The 18,664-nt window shown below is 44.1% G+C and overlaps 1 protein-coding gene across 6 annotated transcripts in view; it reads left to right on the top strand.

The window, feature by feature from the left end:
- The first annotated feature begins 4,750 nt into the window (after positions 1-4,750).
- PHF11 (PHD finger protein 11) overlaps positions 4,751-18,664 on the top strand; it is a 63,620-nt gene continuing 49,706 nt past the window's right edge. For 3 of the 6 annotated variants that reach the window (XM_083169683.1, XM_083169685.1, XM_083169686.1), the window contains exons 1-4: positions 4,751-4,933; positions 16,626-16,682; positions 16,803-16,907; positions 18,408-18,541. In XM_083169683.1, coding sequence (XP_083025809.1) covers positions 4,817-4,933; positions 16,626-16,682; positions 16,803-16,907; positions 18,408-18,541 — 413 coding nt within the window. In that variant the 5' untranslated portion in view covers positions 4,751-4,816. Of the gene's footprint in view, positions 4,934-16,625; positions 16,683-16,802; positions 16,908-18,407; positions 18,542-18,664 lie in introns of those variants that run through there. The other 3 variants (XM_083169684.1, XM_083169688.1, XM_083169687.1) reach the window with 3 other exon arrangements.

Below are 18,664 nucleotides of genomic sequence, written 5' to 3' on the forward strand. Positions count from 1 at the left end.
GAAGTCATTTACAAGGGACCCTTCATACAGCTCAGTGCCCCCTTCCACACGTTAGTGTTCACCCTCCCACCACCTGTGCAGTAAAGGAGTAATTAGCAGAAGTTACTGCTCCAGGTCCTACATGTTGAATGGAAGATAGAGCACCCCCTGCCACCCATGGGACATCAAAGCTGCTGCTGATACCACCCCCCACCCCTAGGAGGGGAGAATGGGTAAGGGCCCCAGTGCATTGCTTTGCCCAGGTGCCCACACTGCTGTTAAGACGGCCCCGCTGCCTAGAAATGAACACAGTGATTGGCATATATGTACTGCTGGACACCACTCATAGAATGATTAACCTGTTATTTTTTGAATCAATGTTCTTGTTTTTTTTTCCCCCTAAACATTAGATGTATTTGTTTATTTATTTATTTATTTACAGTTTCTTATATAGCTCAGCAGATTCCGTTGCGCTTTACAATAGTAGACAGTGATAAAACAAACTGGGTAATGACAGACAGACTTGGGGGTTAGAGGGCCCTGCTGCAAGCTTACAATTTATTACATCATAATACACTTCAACATATTTAACAGTAAATATATTGGCTTATCTTTGGCATAATTATATGCTGTGGGTCAAAATGGGCAAAAAAATGCTGGACTGCAGGTGGGGCAGATGTAACATGTGCAGAGAGATTTAAGGTGGCCATACATCTACAGATTTATTGTCCGATCTGTCTGGTTGGAACAAAATCCTGGTAAAAGATGAGAGCAAATGACAGTTGACCATTTGCTTTGAAATGCTGAAAAACTGTCAATCAGATATTACCAGCTGTTTGTTCCAACAAGCCAGATCTGACAATCGATCTGTAGATGTATGGCCACCTTTAGATTTGTGTGAGCTATTTGTTTCTGTGCAAGGTAAATACCGGCTGCATTATTTTTACACTGTAATTTAGATTTCAGTTTCAACACACCCCACCCAAATTTAACTCTCTCAGCACGTTACATCTGCCCCACCTGCAATGCAGCATTTGTTTTGCCCATTTTGAGAACAAATTTGTACTGGGATCAGGTCTGATTAAGGGCTATTATGCAGTGTTATATTTCACACAGTGTCACCGAAATTCCATTTAGAGTATTTGTGCTTCTTCTATTATAAACACACTCTCGACTGGGCTGCCACTCTCAATGCTCTTAAACTCCCCAGTGGCAACGAGCACTTCACCCCCACCCCTGGCATCGATCATGAAGGGCCCTAGCATCGATCATGAATGGCCCTGGGATCGAGCATGAAGGTCCCTGGGATCGAGCATAAAGGGCCCTGGGATCGAGCATTAACCCCTTCCTGACAGAGCCAGTTTTTGCGTTCCTGACAGAGCCCTTTTTTTCAAATCTGACATGTATCACTTAAGTGGGGATAACTTTTTTTTGCTTTTACTTATCCCAGTGATTTTGAGATTGTTTTTTCGTGACACATTGTACTTCAAATTAGTGGTAAATTTGGGTCGATACAGTCTGTGTTTTTTTGTGAAAAATACCAAAATGTCGGAAAAAAATGGAAAATTTAGCAATTTGCAAAATGTTAAATTTTCTGCTTGTGAGACAAATAATCTTACCACTCAAAATAGTTAATAACTAACATAGACCATATGTCTACTTTATGTTGCCATCATTATTTCAACTTCCTTTTCATTTTTTTGGACACTAGGAGGCGTAAAATATGAATAGCAAATTCTCAAATTTTCAAGAAAATTTCAAACACTGATTTTTTTAGGGACCAGTTCAGTTCTGATGTGACTTTGAGGGACTTGTATGTGAGACACCCCCATAAATGATGCCATTTCAAAAACTGCACCCCTCACAGTATTCAAAACAGCATTTTGGAAGTTTGTTAACCCTTTAGGTGTTTCACAGGAATTAAAACAAAGTGTAGGTGAAATTTCAAAATTTCATTTTTTTTGCAGATTTTCAATTTTAATACATTTTTCTAAGGAACACAGTAGATTTTACTAGAGAAATGTGACTAAAAATTGATTCCCCCAATTCTTTGGTTTTCATAAATGTCCTATATGTGGCCCTAGTGTGCACGGTGACCAAACCACAGGCTTCATAATAGAAGGAGCACCTACTTGATTTTGGAGCCTCCTTTTTATGAGATTATTTTTTAGGCACCATGTAGGTTTCTAGGCACCATAAGATGCTAAAAGTTAGGAACCTCCCCCACAAGTGACCCCATTTTGCAAACTACACCCTTCAGGGAATTCATCTAGGGGTATAGTGTACATTTCAAACCCCCAGGGGTTTCACCAATTTTGATACAACTGGGCTGTGCAAATGAAAAAATTTAATTTTTCATTTTCACAGCTCAGTTGTATCAAAATTGGTGAAACCCCTGGGGGTTTGAAATGTACACTATACCCCTAGATGAATTCCCTGAAGGGTGTAGTTTGCAAAATGGGGTCACTTGTGGGGGGGTTCCACTGTATGGGTGCTTCAGGGGTCATTCAACCAGAATCTGTGCTGCAAAATCCAAATATCACTCCTTCCCTTCTGAGTCCTGCCATGCACCCAACTGGTATTTTTTGGTCACATGTGAGGCATTGCCATACTCGGGAGAAATTGGGGCACAGATTTTGGGGTGCTTTGTCTCCTTCATTCCTTGTGAAAATGAAAAATTTTGAGCCAGATCTGCATTTTTGTGTAAAAAAATGTACTTTTTTACACAAAAATGCAGTTCTGGCTCAAAGTTTTTCATTTTCACAAGGAATGAAGGAGACAAAGCACCCCAAAATCTGTGCCCCAATTTCTCCCGAGTATGGCAATGCCTCACATGTGACCAAAAAATACCAGTTGGGTGCATGGCAGGACTCAGAAGGGAAGGAGTGATATTTGGTGGTGGAATGAATGGTGGGTGCTATGTCGCATTAGCAAGACCCCGGAAGCACCAATACAGTGGAACCCCCCCACATGTGACCCCATTTTGCTCACCAGATTTTGGAGGGGGTCTGGCGCTGCGGCTGGTGGGGGGGTCGGAGGGGTGCTGGCGCTGCGGCAGCCGGGTGGGTGGGAGGGGGGACTGCCGGGTGGGAGGGGGGGGGGGCTGGCGATCGGTGGTGATCGGTGCTGTACTTAACAGCACCGATCACCACCGATCACTGTGTTACCGAGCGGCTTAGCCGCCGGTAACACAGAAAACGCTGCAATTGGCTGTTCACATTTGAACAGCCAATCGCAGCGATCGCCGACCGGGGCTCAGGGACAGCAGACATCTCCAAACTGTCACCGCGTCTATGGACGCGGTGACAGTTTAAAACCATGACGTATATATACGTCTTCGGTCGGGAAGTACCTCCCGACCATGACGTATATATACGTCTTCGGTCGGGAATATCTATCTGTATATATATATATATATATATATATATATATATGTATATACACACATATATATATATATATGTGTGTATATACACACATATATATATATATATATGTGTATATACACACATATATATATATATATGTGTGTGTGTATATACACACATACACACACACATATATATATATATATATATGTGTGTGTGTGTGTATATACACACATACACACACACACATATATATATATATATATATATAATCATTTCATTTCATGTCTCATTTTATTTTTTTCATTTTTAAACTGTCCCTAGTGCTGCTGCTGCTGGCGGGGGGAGGGAGGGGGGAGGCAGCGCTGCGGCGCATAGCAGAGGGAGGAGAGCGGCTGCCGGGTGCCGGGTAAGCACATAGTGCTGCCGGGTGGGAGGGAGGGGGTGTCCGCGGATCGGTGGTGATCGGTGCTGTACTTAACAGCACCGATCACCACCGTTTTCTGTGTTACCGAGCGGCATAGCCGCCGGTAACACAGAAATAGCTGTGATTGGCTGTTCACATTTGAACAGCCAATCACAGCGATCGCCGACCGGGGGGGACATCCCTGCCCCCCCCGGGCGGCGAGGGGGGATGTCTGCTGTCAGGGACAGCAGACATCTCCAAACTGTCACCGCGTCTATAGACGCGGTGACAGTTTACATCCATGACGTACATTTATGCCATGTGTCGGGAAGTACTTCCCGACCATGACGTAAATGTACGTCAATTGTCGGGAAGGGGTTAAGCTCCTGGCGTCGAGCATGAAGCCCCTGGCATTATGGTATGTGGCTTAATGGGCATCATGGTGTGTGGCATAATGTGTAATGGGCATCGCGGTGTGTGGCATAAGGTGTACTGGTGTGTATAACATGTAACGGGCATTATGATGTGTGGCATAACGTGTAAGGGGCAATACAGCTGCAAATAAAATCGTAGCTATGCACATGGGCGGGATTTCCCTGGGCAGGGCGGCATTTACCTGACCGCTGGGCTCCGAATATACACAGCCCAGAGATCAGTTCTGAATCAGGCCCCAAAAACAGAAATGCACTGAATAAAATGGCCCCTGCTCCCACCCTTGGAATTCTAAACCAGCTCATTATGTAAATATCCTTTTACTTGAAAGATTTTCAGCAAAGTCTTTCACCTTCTGAAAATCTTTTGCTCTTTGGGGAAAATAGCTCAGTGTGTACGCACTACTTTGGTGACAGATATATCTTTTATGGATTTTGGCAAAGTCTTTGGAAACGAAAATCTTCTATTGTGTATAAGCACTGCTATTACTGGATTAACTATACCCAGAGGGTGTAGGATTTCTTGACACACACACATATATTAACAAGAAACGAAACTGAAAGTGGATCCAGAATACAAACAGACTGTTTTCTTAGTTCTCGGAGGTGACAGGTGACAGCGACTTTCTACCATGTCTGCCCAGCCACGGAGGGCCTGCGCTTTCTGTCATGAGCTGGAAGAGGATGAACAAGTTGGGCAATTGCTGAGCCCACCTAATGGGGAGATTTTCGCTCACTCCAACTGCATGGTAAGATGTGGGAGATCTGTTGTTACAAAGGGCACATTGTGAGACTCTTCCCCACCCACACTATTCTGGTTCTCGCAAAGGCAAATTCCTTCTCAAATGGACAAAAGCATGTGCACTGCAGGGGGGCAGATGTAACTGGTGCAGAGAGAATTAGATTTGGGTGGGGTTTTACTTCAAAGTGATATCTATATTGCAATGTAAAAATAAAGCAGCATTTTCCCTGCACAGAAACGAAATAACTCCCCAAAAATCTAAATCCCTCTGCACTATACATCTACAAACACCCCCCCCCACCACCACAGTGACCACGTTTTTTTTCCATTTGAGATGGAATTTGCCTTTGCGAATAAACCAGAATAAGGTCCTCTATACCAGGAATCCACAATCTCAGTCCTCAGGGCATAGGAAATGCTATGTTACATTTGAAAACTCATTAACGTTCCAATTCATATGCAGATAATATAATAATATAGAATATAGGGATGTTGCATATCATTTTAATCAGCAGACTGTTTATGTGTATTTGTACAATTTTGCAAGTAAGACACTTTTTTTTTTTTTTTATTTAATATATTTTATTTATTGAAGCAGAGGTATAGACATACAGGATGCATAAGTGAATTGAGCACAGCACAAATAACCACAAGGTTTCCGCACAGTTTTGACAGAATAAAGTTGTGATACAAAATAATTTCTGGTCTTTAAATTTACATCAATTACATAGATACAGGTTGTATATTTGGCATGCAGAAAGTACAGTAAGACACTTTTTAATTGAAAAGTTGGTAGTAAAGATGCTCAGCGTTACCGAGACATACTGGTGACGTTGGCTGGGAGCCCCCCACAATAATGACATTGGTGGATGGGCCCGCCCACATTTGTGATGTCGGCGGGCCCACAACACCGCATTCAAAGTTCCCCCTGTCCTCCAGCACCCTGCTGGAGGGAACACTAATATGGACACATCTGTATGCGTGTGTGTATACCAGTGATTGCTAACCTTGACCAGCTGTTGTTGAACCAGCATGCCCTGCATCAGTTTTAGCATGGCCAAATAGCAAAACTGTAGCAGGGCATGCTGGGATGTGTAGTTCAACAACATCTGTAGTGTCAAGGTTAGCCATCACTGGTGTATACAGATAAATACACATACAGCTTGACTTTGGTTTTAAATTATGTAGAATGATACATTAAATACAGATTCTTTTTTACAAGCACCAGTTTCTGTCTTCATTGAGCACGTCTTAGGACATCTGCATTACGGTTTGACAGGTGTACCACCCTACTACTGCAAACTGAAGGCTCAATGAAGTTAATGGAACTATGAGTGTTTGCCTTTGTGTACACATGACAACTTGGAAATTGGTGACCCTGCGAAGAGCTTAATCAGACTGAGACCAGAGACAATTGGCTGCTGACTGATGCAAGTGTGCCCACTGACCATCAGTGGGATATAAAAGAAACCCTTTTGATTAGCTATTAGCACCAAAAGTGCACAGACTCTCACTCTTTTATAGTATATATATTTATATATATATATATCCCACAGGACAGGCACACCGTTTCCTTCAATCAGCAGCCGAGGTGCACACGCCAAACAGTAAAATAGAGTCCAAACACAGTGGCACTCAGACGGACTACGCATGAAAGCAAAAAAACACCAGGTAGGGTATTTTTGGTCAAGAAAGACGTTTCGGAAGTTACTCCTGATAAAGGAGTAACTTCCGAAATGTCGTTCTTGACCAAAAATACCCTACCTGGTGGTGTTTTTCTTTGATGCGAAGTCCGGCTGAGTGCCGCTGTGTTTGGACTATATAGATATATATATATATACATACACACACACACACACACACACAGTTGGAGCCCCTCTCATTGTTCTTAGCAGCAATACAATACATAGAACAATAAAGTAGGGGTTTAGTCCTATTGATCCTATTACTCACTTAATCCTATTAAAGGAATAGACGAGGAGGGCTCCATATATATATATATGTATATACACACACACCAACTCACACATACAAATGTGTTCATATACATCGGTCCTCCGTGTGCTGCAAGTCATGTTATACATGTGTGCTCCATGATTTGCATCTGTGAATTGCCTTTAATAATGGGTTCTGTAGACCAGTCCAAATGCTCCTGATGGTGGACTAGCTGCCAAGGCGATAGTCTTGGGGGTGTGGGCTACAGTAAGGTCCATTCGATTGCTGTACCAAATTGTGAGAAGTTTGTGAAGTGTGCTGCTGATTACCTGTATGCTGCTTTGCTGTATCCATGTAAATAACCTGACTGCTGTTGAGAAATAAAGATGCTGTTGTACAGTACTTTTATCCAGTTGTTAGGTGGCGGCGGGTAACTTCTAGGGTTTGCTTCCGGGTGATGCTTGTGCCTTGACATCCTGGGGCTGGTGTCCAGTCAGGCACAATGACTGAGGGTGGCTCCCAACTTCCGGCGCCAGCTGGGCAGCCAGACGAGAGTGGGGGTGTTTGCCGGGCAACGGTCCAAACTTCGAACTTCTGACAGGTGGCCGGGATACCGGCGGGTTTGACATCAACCACAACATCGCAAGCTGGCTCAGCCTGCTTGCGGATGCCAGTTATAGTTCTTCAGCCATATTCCTTGTTGTCCTTGGAGTACATGTCCGCCTGTCATTGTCCAGCCTTAAGGCCCCCAAACATCGAGGCGATTTGGTCCGATTTTGGCCGATTGCGACCAATCGGCCTGTTAAATCGGACCAAATCACCTCTCCCTGACATGCAGTCGGGTCCGATGCGCGGTCCTGTGCGCATCGGACCCGACTAGGTGGTCGGACTGGCTGGCCGTCCGACCACCCGTTCTGGGGCGGGCGGGAAGCAGGGACGCATGCGATCCATCACAACGGATCGCATGTGTCCCTGCCGCCGGGAAGGTTCCGGCGGCTAGCACTCTGTCGGGTGTCGCAGGCAGTGTATGGGCACCTTTAGTCTGGGGTTGTCTGCTTCCTTGGGGTCAACAGCATAACGCATTTCTTTATATCAACATCCTGTGCATTGTTGCACCTCTAACTTTATTAGTGGAATATTATCATTTAATGTTTTGTTATATACCGGGTAAAGTGTACATGTGATTGGGGTGTTCTTTGTATGTGTGTGGGTTTCCTAAAATCCACTGGCCCTCTACCTTGCCTTGCGTAGCCTCCAATAGTTACCTTGTCTTTATGAAAACCTGGGAGCATCTGAGTATCATGAGGACATAATTCTCCCGGGAAAGGTGGCTTCTATAGGGAAAGATTTTGGGTTCAGGAGACTGGATAGCTAGGTAAGCGCAACTGTGTCACCGAGTTCACCAATCGTAACACCGGTCTTTGTGATTCTTGTCACATTGGTGCACAAACAGGGATCATATTTGCTGAACATGCAGCAAAGGACCAGGACTTCACCAAGCAGCTGATTATGTACTGTAAGTGGCAGCCAGCCTTAACGGCCCACTCTGTCTGCTAAAATAGTTTGCTGCTGTGTGTCTGAGTGACCAGTGAGACAGAAAGGTGTTACTCTGTTTTGTAAATCTGGAACATTTTGTTAGTCTGCCAATTTTGTCCACAAAGTGGAAACAGATGTAATAGGGTGCGATTTTTTTAAGTGTCAAAAAATTACACCAAATCGCATGTCACACAATTGCAAATGTAATAGAGTGCATTTTTTAAACAAAGTAGGAATTTGCATGTGATTTAGTGTGATTTTTTAATAATTACAATGTGCGATTTTTTAGACATGGAAGTGTACGATCCCCCTCCTGGCCCCCTGGGAAGGTGGGTAAGTCTCCCGCATTATCGCCACAGCCCCTGCACCCCCCTTCCCCGCAGTATAAAATGCAGAATTTTGCAGGTCCATGGGGAGGGGCTAAAATGAAGCGAATCGCGTCATTTTGTGTCATTTTAGCCCCTCCGTCATCCACACACCCGCTGTCTGTCGTGGGGGCGGGGCTTGGTGACGTCTGCCTCGCCCCGCCCTCGAAACTTAGCCGCATCCGGCCCCCCTTTCACTCCTCTTCGGGCTTCTCCCGGAGAGGAGTTTTTAGAAGTCGGCAGGTATGCCACTGGCATATATCATTTTTAGCATCACAATATGTCTATGACCTGACATATAAAAATATTCAAACACACAGCACAATTACCAACAGGACCTAACATCACTACAACACCCTAATCTATATAGGACACTCATAACCACCAAGGGATTTATTTTAAATCATTATTATTCACAAATCTGTTTTTCCTTTTCTTACTTTATTATATCAGATTTTTATTATATATTTTGCTCCGTTAGCCCTATTATAGGGCACTTTCTGTATTAAATAAAAAAGAAGCGGGCACCGGCCGATAGGTTGAACCCTGTTCTCCCACATATAATTCACCAAAACCAGACTGGATTTATATCCGGACGCCACTCAGTTCGGAAAGTCCTGGCGGTCACACAAAACTCAATTTCTCAAGCCCACCCTCACACCCCTAAATTGATCTTGGCTCAATGGTCACATCTTTTCTACACCATGTCAAAATTTGGTATTCCCCACCAATTCATATCTTTTCTCCGAACTCTTTATACTGCCCACACATCCCAAATTGCGTGCAACGGCTTTCTATCCCCCCATTTGACATCCAGAGATGGACTAGACAGGGCTGCCCCCTTTCTCCCCTTCTCTTTGCATTGGCCATAGAGCCTCTTACCATTGCTCTGAGATCCTCCCAGTTATATACAGGTGTACATATCCGCAATGAAGAATTAAAGTTAGCTTTATTTGCGGACGATTTATTACTATTTGTCTCTAACCCCTTGACATCCATTCCTGCTATAATGAATTTAATAGAATCTTTCGGGCCTATTTCAGGATATAAGATAAATATTAACAAAACAGAAATCTTAGCCCTCACTCCGCTGTCCCCAGAACTAGCTACACACCCTACCATCACCCAGTTTAATATTCAGACTGATAGCATTAAATACCTTGGTATAACCATCACTAAAAGCCTGTACTCCATGTATAAAGCCAATTTCACACCATTGATAAATAAAATCTCCTCCCAACTAGAAATTTGGACTAAACTTCCAATATCACTCCTAGGGTGAGCAGCAGTCCTTAAAAGTATTATCTTCCCGAAAATATTTTACCGATTGCAAATGCTTCCCTGTATCATCCTAACCCCTGATATACGATTACTCGAAAAACTAATATCTAGATTTATTTGGGCAGGGAAAAAACCTAGGATGTCACTTCCCAAACGTATGCGCTCTAAATCACAAGGTGGTCTCAAAATCAAATTTTTTTTTATTATACTCTTGCTCTATCCATTTTCGGTACATCTCTGACTGGATGTACAACTACTCTCCAAGTGCATTATTACATTCTTTTCTTTAAAAAATACCCCAACATCTCCAAAACCATATTCTTTTTAAAGGTACATATAATGCTTGGATCCTGATAAACAAAAAAAATCACAGAAACCCTCTTATTTCCCCTTTTATCCCAATCTGGGGCAACCCCAACCTTCCACCTTCTCTGAATAACCCACAATACAAAGAATGGTGCCATAAAGGTCTGGATTTGGCTACCAAACGTTTTGACTCGGGAGGAACTCTAGGCCTTATTCTAGTTCACTCTTTCTGACAAAATCCTTCTTAGATGGACGAAACCATGTGCACTGCAGGGGGGCAGCTGTAAAATGTGCAGAGAGAATTAGATTTGGGTGAGTTATTTTGTTTCTGTGCAGGGTAAATACTGGTTGCTTTATTTTTACACTGCAATATAGATCTCACTTTGAATTAAAACCCCACCCAAATCTAATTATCTATGCACAAGTAACATCTGCCCCACCTGCAGTGCACATGGTTTTGTCCATCTAAGAAGGCTTTTGTCAGAAAGAGTGAACTAGAATAAGGCCCTCTCTTTCTCTTTTCAAACCTTGCAAACTAAATACGGCCTACAAAAAACACAATTTTTTATGTACCTTCAGACACATCATTACGTGAATTCATTATCTCCGCTCATCATAACCACCACACACCCGGATCCCTTGGACCAAACTTTTATGAAGTTATATCACTTCAGTTTTAAAACATCCTTTATATATGACATGCTGCTTGCTAAGCTCCCAGATAAGCCCCTTGAGACTTTATGCCACTCATGGAAATTGGATATCCCTGATGTGACCACTCCAGAAAAATTGTTCTCGTCTTACTCAAACTCCCTCAAAATATTACAGTCCTCTTACCTATAGGAGGTGCACTTCAAAACCATCCATCGCCTCTATATACCCCCGGCTCAAAGTAAATATATGGCCCCGGACGCCACAGTTGACTGTTGCAAAAGCAGAATGAGCAATGCAAAATTTCTGCACTGTATGTGGGCCTGCACTAAGATATTGAAATTTTGTCGTAAAACTCTCCATTTCATCAACTCGCTTTTAGGCTTTGCCCTTCTACCCGACCCGTTAGCCTGTTTATGCCTCAATTTCCAAAACTGGAGGATTCCCCCGCCAACTACAAAATACATTCCTCTTCTATCTATTATCTTGACATTAGCGAAAAAGACTATTCTCACACACTGGACGTCAGCTACGGCCCCAACCTTATGTGAACTCAAAAGTAAACTACAAGAAAAAGTGGTTGTGGTACCAACCTATTAGACACTTGTGGTGGGGTGATTTGTGGAGCTGCTACGAGGAAAGGGGGTGAGGGTCCCTTTAACAGAACAAAGCTAAAAAAAGAAGAAAAGATAGTAGCGCTGGACAGTAATTGATAAAAATTGACAGGGTTTAATAACACACAAAATTAAAAAATTGCACAGTATTCATAAGCATATGCAAAGGCTTTGGCCCCTATTTGGCTACTCGGTAGAGTGGTCCATTCTTAGTACACCACCAAAAGTGTTTCCAGATAAATGTCCGGAGGTATAGAGTATTCAAGGTAAGTATATAGTTACCGCAGGGAAATGTCCAATTGAAGATAATTGATCCTTGGCAAGGAAAGCAGTAACTGCAGGAGTCTTCAGATGGTTTGTATGGAGTTCCCAAATATAAAAGTAAGCTCCGGTGGCGGCTGGTCTGGGCCAAATGATGATGAAGGTAGCAATGTGGATGCCAAAGTGCCTTCCACTGACGCGTTTCGCTGTCTCAAAGTACAGCTTTATCAGAGGAATAATTAATACGTATTGCACCAGGTTTATCGAACAGTTGTTACCTGCTGAAAAATAATTGTTAATTGATCAATAAGATACTGATACTGACAATATGTTGACCTGACTGAAGATGTAAGTTGGTGGAAACTTGACAAATGTTATAATGTTAATTCATTACTCCTATCTGCAGTCAATTGTCGAACTGTTTTATTCATTACATAATTGTAAAACAATAAAATTGTTAAAACCAAAAAAAGAAAGGGGCAATACACCCTCTATATATATTGTACTCTACTCAAGGATTTTAAAAATGATATATAAATAAAGTATAACATTATTTTAACATTTATTTTGTGGAGGGAAGAGTGAGTCCGCTTTTAATTGGTTTCCCGTATTGTTTTCTGACCAATTTCGTATACATTAAACCAGGGGACAGCCCCAATTCAAGCTGAAATTGTGTGATTCAAATACATATAGAAAATATTGATCTTTCCTGGTGCGAGAATCTCCTTTCTCACAGATTAATTTTGTGCATGAGGGGCAAAAATCTCAGATTCAGCTGTAGCATGGTGAATTAAATGAGATGAGAAAAGCTGGGCCGGAACGAGAGCCAAAGCTTACACCTAATGATGATATTGTGGCATTTCTGTGCATGTTTGAGCATAGTTCTGGTTGTTTATAATAGCCAAACGAGAAGTGGGCAGCAAGATTAGCGCCATGTCTCACAGGGGAGTCGCAGAGAGTATATATTGATTTGGCAGTGGCAGTGGCTGAATCCAGCTTAAATTATTTCCTGTGTTGAAAAAGGCGGTACTTGTGTAGTTTCACGGCAGCAGGGAAATCGCATTGCGTGCGATTGCGTTCGATGCGATGGTACTTTTGTACTTTCACATTTCCCCTGCCCGCGGTTCGCATCGCATGCGATGCGATTTAGCACACCCCAACTATCCACGCCACCCTCCCGACTTGTTTATACCCCTACTATCCACGTCAGCGCGGAGTTGATTTTATAAAGTGTGGTGAGGGCAGCGAGCCACCGAGCCCGAAGCATGGCCAGGTTTCGGGCTCAGTGGCTCGCTGCGCTTGCCACACTTTGTAAAATCAATTCCACGCCGACGTGGATAGTGGGGGTATGATCGGTTGCCATGCAATGCGATGTGATTTCCCTGCTGCTGCGAAACTACACAAGTAGCAAAAAAGGCTATACTCAGCAGGGCGATGGGCCCAGGAGTTCCATGATTGGAGTCTGAACCCGGCTAAAGGTGGCCATACATCAGAAAGATATTGTACCCAATCATACAATCTCAATTGATTGTAAGATGGATTGTATGCAGATTGTGTGAACATTGTGTGTCCAAAAATCACCAAGGACTGCCAGGGAATTGAAGACACAATCATGAGCGCAATCGATCTTAAGATCGATCTTTCTGATGTAGGGCCAGCATAAGTCTCCTAGGGTTCAATTGGAAAAGCTAGCCCGACTGAGTAAGGCTTGGTTGCAGCTGGATAAAAACTCTGCACAGCATCTGGTGGAAATGGTTGCTCTTGGTATTAGACCAGGTGGTGCCACAGGCCAAACCTTGGGACTTGAGGAGTTGGCAGTGGTAATTGTGAGGAGCCACACTCGCAGTGGCAGATGGTGTGGCTCTCTTTTTTGAATTGTAGACTGTACTGCAGCCCTACTTCTTGTCATGATCTGGGTAATTAAACAGACATTCTTTCCATCCAAGTGCCTGTTCAGACTGTCCCTGCGTCTCAAGCCTGGGTGCTGTCAGCACCCTGTGTGCAATTCGGCTGTCCCGCGATCTCCCTGTGTCCATCCAGCGCCGCTGGGTCTGCGTCTGTGCAGCATGCCTCCTCTGTCGCTATGGCCGGCAGTTCTCAGCTCCCTGTGACCTCCTAATCCACTGTCATTGCTCCTGGCCACAAGAATGGCGTTCGCAAATGAACTTTCCCACCAGAGCCAAACATGGGGGCTGCCATGTTGGGTCTCCCTTGAGCCAATCCTGTAAGGCTGGGTTCTCAGTCATACTGTCCCAGCCAATCCCCGCTTCCCAGTGGGTATAAGTATGCTGGGAAAACCAGTCCTAATTGCTAGTGCTTCAGTTGTCTCCTGCTGGTATAATGGTGTCTGTCTGCTACAGTGTGTTTGCTTCCAAGAATTCCAGCTCCTGTGATCCTCTACCCATAGAAGGATACTAACCTGTGCAGTCCTGCCTAGCTATCGATGTTCTGTCATCGTTCCTGAGTTATTGATGTTCTGTCATCGTTCCTGAGTTATCGATGTTCTACCATTGCTCTCAAATCATCAATGTTTTATCATCATTCCTGAAATTGTCATCTGCAACCACTGTAATGTACTCTCATGTTTATTCTGCTTAGCGGCCATTGCTGCATCAAAGAACTGCATCAGTGTTTATGCTGCACCTGTTGTCTTTACCACATCTGCATATACAGCTATTGTCTTGGCAATACCTGCCTGTGTGACTTACACTACTGTATATCCAACTTGCCAAGTACAAGCCTTTTTCACTGCTGTTACCATCAACCAAGTGTTTACTAAAAGACTGTACTTGTATTACCTGCCTCCTTCATACTGGTCACGCTTCTGGGCTAACATCAAGTGCCATATCCTGGGTTCATGTACAAGAGCTTATTTAAGCATCCCCGATTTATTCATCGGTCAGAACCTATGCCTGAGGCCTTCCACAACTCGAGTCAGACACCAGGTGTGATACTTCTGGGCACATCCTCATTTTCAGCAGCTGGCCCTCCTCTTCTAAACCTAGAAGACCCATGTCCGTCACAATGGGTGCAGCCAGAGTGTGCATCCAAACCTCATCTGTGCACGCATTGAGGAGACAGTACTCGCTTTCTCCCACTATTACTCCATATCACTGTTTCTCCTGTTACCCTTTGCTTCTTCAATACATTACTCTTTCCTTGTCACACTCTGCTTCTCTCTGTCACCTCCTGCCTCTCCCTGTCACCAGCTACCTTTCCCCATCAATTTTTCCTATCACCCACTGCCTATCCGTCTTTCAAAATCTCTATTTATCACCTCTCCATTCACTCATTCCATGTCACCCACTGTCCCTGCCCATCAGCCTCTACATCAATTCCTGCCTCCCCTTCACCCACTGCCTACCCCTATCAGCCGTTCCCTCACATCACCCACTGCCTCCCCCTGTCAGCCATTCTCTATCATCACCCTATGCCTCTCCAAGACATCTCAATGAAGCCATGTCTCTTATTGCGATGCCACACCAACAGTACCAGGAGCACACGTAGCATAACATTCGGTACTTGTGTATTATCATGGCGCCAAATTAGTTTACATGCGGCGTTGGGATCGCATCGCATTTGATTTGCGTGCGATGGTACTTGTGCAGTTTCACGGCACCCCTGCTTGCGGATGGCATCGCACGCAAATCGCATGCGATCACATGCGATTTGATCTCGTGCAATGTGATGCAGTGCAATTTAGCACCCCCTCACTATCAACGATTAGCACACCCCTATTATCCACGTCACCCTGAAGCGTGGTGAGCGGACGTGGCACGCGTCCTCCCAACCTGTTCATACCCCCACTATCTATGTAGGTATGGAGTCCTCTCGCGGGGCTCGCTGCACTTGCCACACTTCGGGGTGACGTGGATAGTGGGGGTGTGCTAAATCGCATTGCATCGCATGTGATTTGCATGCGATGCGATCCGTGGGCAGGGGTGCCCTGAAACAGCACAAGTACCATCGCATGCGATCCTACTATGCTGAATAGGACACTATGTTAACTACTTAACGGGCGCCATGATAATACACCAGTACATAACATTCTGCTTTACTTTAATGTGAATGGAACAAACATTTGGGGTGATTCAGCATCACTTGGAATGGAGTTAATTTGTCCCCTCTCCAATTTTGGGGGGATTGCAAATGCGCAATTATGTGTATGTGCGGCCCCCCTTTGCGAATGCCTTTGGCGAGTATCACACCTTCCAAGGTGTTTGCATGGGTAAGAGAGGAAGGGGGCATGCAGGTGGTGGCATTAGGGGAACACCCAGTGTTTTATGCTGAGCGTTCCTCTGGGAACTTGGGCAGGACAATGCCTGCCAGGGGCGGGCGGTTGATGTCACATGATGTCAGCACCCACCCCTTCTTCGGTGGTCTCTGACCGAAATAAAAGTCAGTTTAGATTGACTATTTCTCAAGGGGAGCGAAATCATTAGATGAAACCCCCCCCACACACACACACCATTATAAGGCAAGGTAATAGCATCCAACATTGCTGTAGGTGTGGGATTCCAACTGCCATCAGACATTTTCAAAGCGGCAATCACAAGGCAAAACCATGCAAAAACCTCAGAGATTGGCCGGCATCCCACACTTATGGCAATCTCAGCAATTGAAAAGGGGAAATCCAATTATATGTGAGGCTTAGAGGTACTGTACCAGCATTCTGTTTATCCAAGCATCTCGCAAACACCAACTTGGCAGACTTCTCTCACTCCATCACTACATTTCTTAATCTTTATAGATAATTGTGTTTGAACCTCGCAACCATTCATCCCGCAGAATTCCAACAAGCCTTAAGGTCAGATTTCAGCTGTCATGGCTCTGAATTTTTAAAACTGTTAAGCATTTAGAACATCAACTGTGTAAGTAATTTCAACTTGTTTTCTTAGCAATGATGGCTTAATATTTTTTTTTCCAGCTCTTTGCACCTCGAGTGGTTTCAAAGGACACATACTCACAAGATTTATTTGGTGAACTTAATGTTAAATCTGTGAAGTCCGAGATAAAGAGGGCAAGAAAACTGGTAAGATAGTAATAATGTGCTGCTGTAGAGACATAGGGGTCAATTCGTAGAGCAGAGAAAAGTCCTGTATTGTGAAAATACTCATCTCAGCTTAGTGCAATGATAGAGCGGGTTACAGATCTGCTGCTCCTCAGTGGCACCCCCGCTCCTTGGCTGCATCTCATCACCGTACTTTAGTATGGGACCTGGCATGCCAAGTTGGGCTGTTTGGCATGACTGCACAAAGATGTATGAGGACTCATCTGTATCAGACAGTGGATTCAATTGCTTTCTCACCATGGCCCTTATTCTGATCGGTGCGGCCCGATCAGAATATGCGGCCACGACCGTGCAGGCGAATCCCAGCCTTCCATACGGATCGCCACCTCCGTCCGTACGCGGATATGTGGCGATCCGCATGAAATTGGACGGGGTTACGCCTCCTCCGTCTTGGGAGCAGCCCCTGCATTCGATGGTCGCAGAACATCGAATGCAGGGCCGCACGCTCCACCAGGTCCCGCCACACAAGACCACACGGACACTTGTCCGTGTGAAATCATGTATGGGGGCGGGCAGCTGACATCCGGCGATGTCAGATGCCCGCCCCCTACACACGCGTCACGGCCTCATTACCATGCATACGCCCCGCGTTTGCATGGGAACACCCATGAAACGCGGGGCGTATGCATAGGGTAATGAGGCTTAGTAGCCCCTCACGCCCCTCTACGCCCCCTGTGCGGCGTATAAAGAATATGTGCGGTGAAATCGCCTGCACATGCGCAGAGTGACCTCTGCACATGCGCAGACGAGAAACATCGGCGGGACGTCCGCATGCGGAGAAATCCGCACCGATCAGAATAAGGGCCCATGTGATGTCCATTCTGGTACATACATAAACACACATTTTTTGTAGTCATTATTTATTGAAATAACAGCTTTGAGTCTCTTTGTTTAGAGATGAATCATCTTTGCACGCTGTCCAATAATTATTTTAATCCAGTTTCTAGTCCTGAGTCAGTCCACCTGCCCTTTCAATCTTAAAATACAGTGGGGGAAATTTACTAACATCCCGGAATACGTATTCCAGCGAAAATACGAATCGTGAAAAGGGCAAATTTACTAATCTGCCATATTCACCTGATTCGTATTTTCCGATGTCGTAGCTGTTTGTAGGCATTCGTATTTGGTGACACCGATATACTGTTAAATGTCACGTACGGAAATCAAAGAACAATGACGGTGCTTTAAGAGTCTGTCTGCAGCACATGCTATAAGATAATGTACAGAAAGGCCTTTATAGAGATTTCTTCTAAATTCCTATAAATAAACCATAAAGAATACCTCAAAATGTAAGCCACGTGTCATTCAGAATTAATGTCAATGGTTTGGACGTTCTCTCGGATGAAAGGGATTTGAATGTGTCTTCCTTAATTTTTTTTCTTTTTTACAGTTTACTATTATGTTTTTGCACTTTGTATCATATATAATAATTCTAGATACATTTGTGTTTTTCAATGGCAGAGATGTTCTTATTGTAAAAAAAGTGGTGCAGCGATTGGCTGTTATAACCAAGTATGCAGGAAAACATATCATTATCGATGCGTAAAAAAAGCCAATGGTAAATACATCTGTGATCCGGAGGAACAAATTTATATGTAAGTGACCTTTTTGACGTTTACCCATTTATGTATACAAGCTAATTCATGGTGCGGTCCCACTGAGAGGGGCATGTGTTGCTAAAACCATCAGACAATGGTATCGTCATTCAGCGCAAAGCT

This window comes from Crinia signifera, chromosome 2 (assembly GCF_055691185.1).
Source record: "Crinia signifera chromosome 2, ASM5569118v1, whole genome shotgun sequence".
Taxonomy (NCBI): Eukaryota; Metazoa; Chordata; class Amphibia; order Anura; family Myobatrachidae; genus Crinia; species Crinia signifera.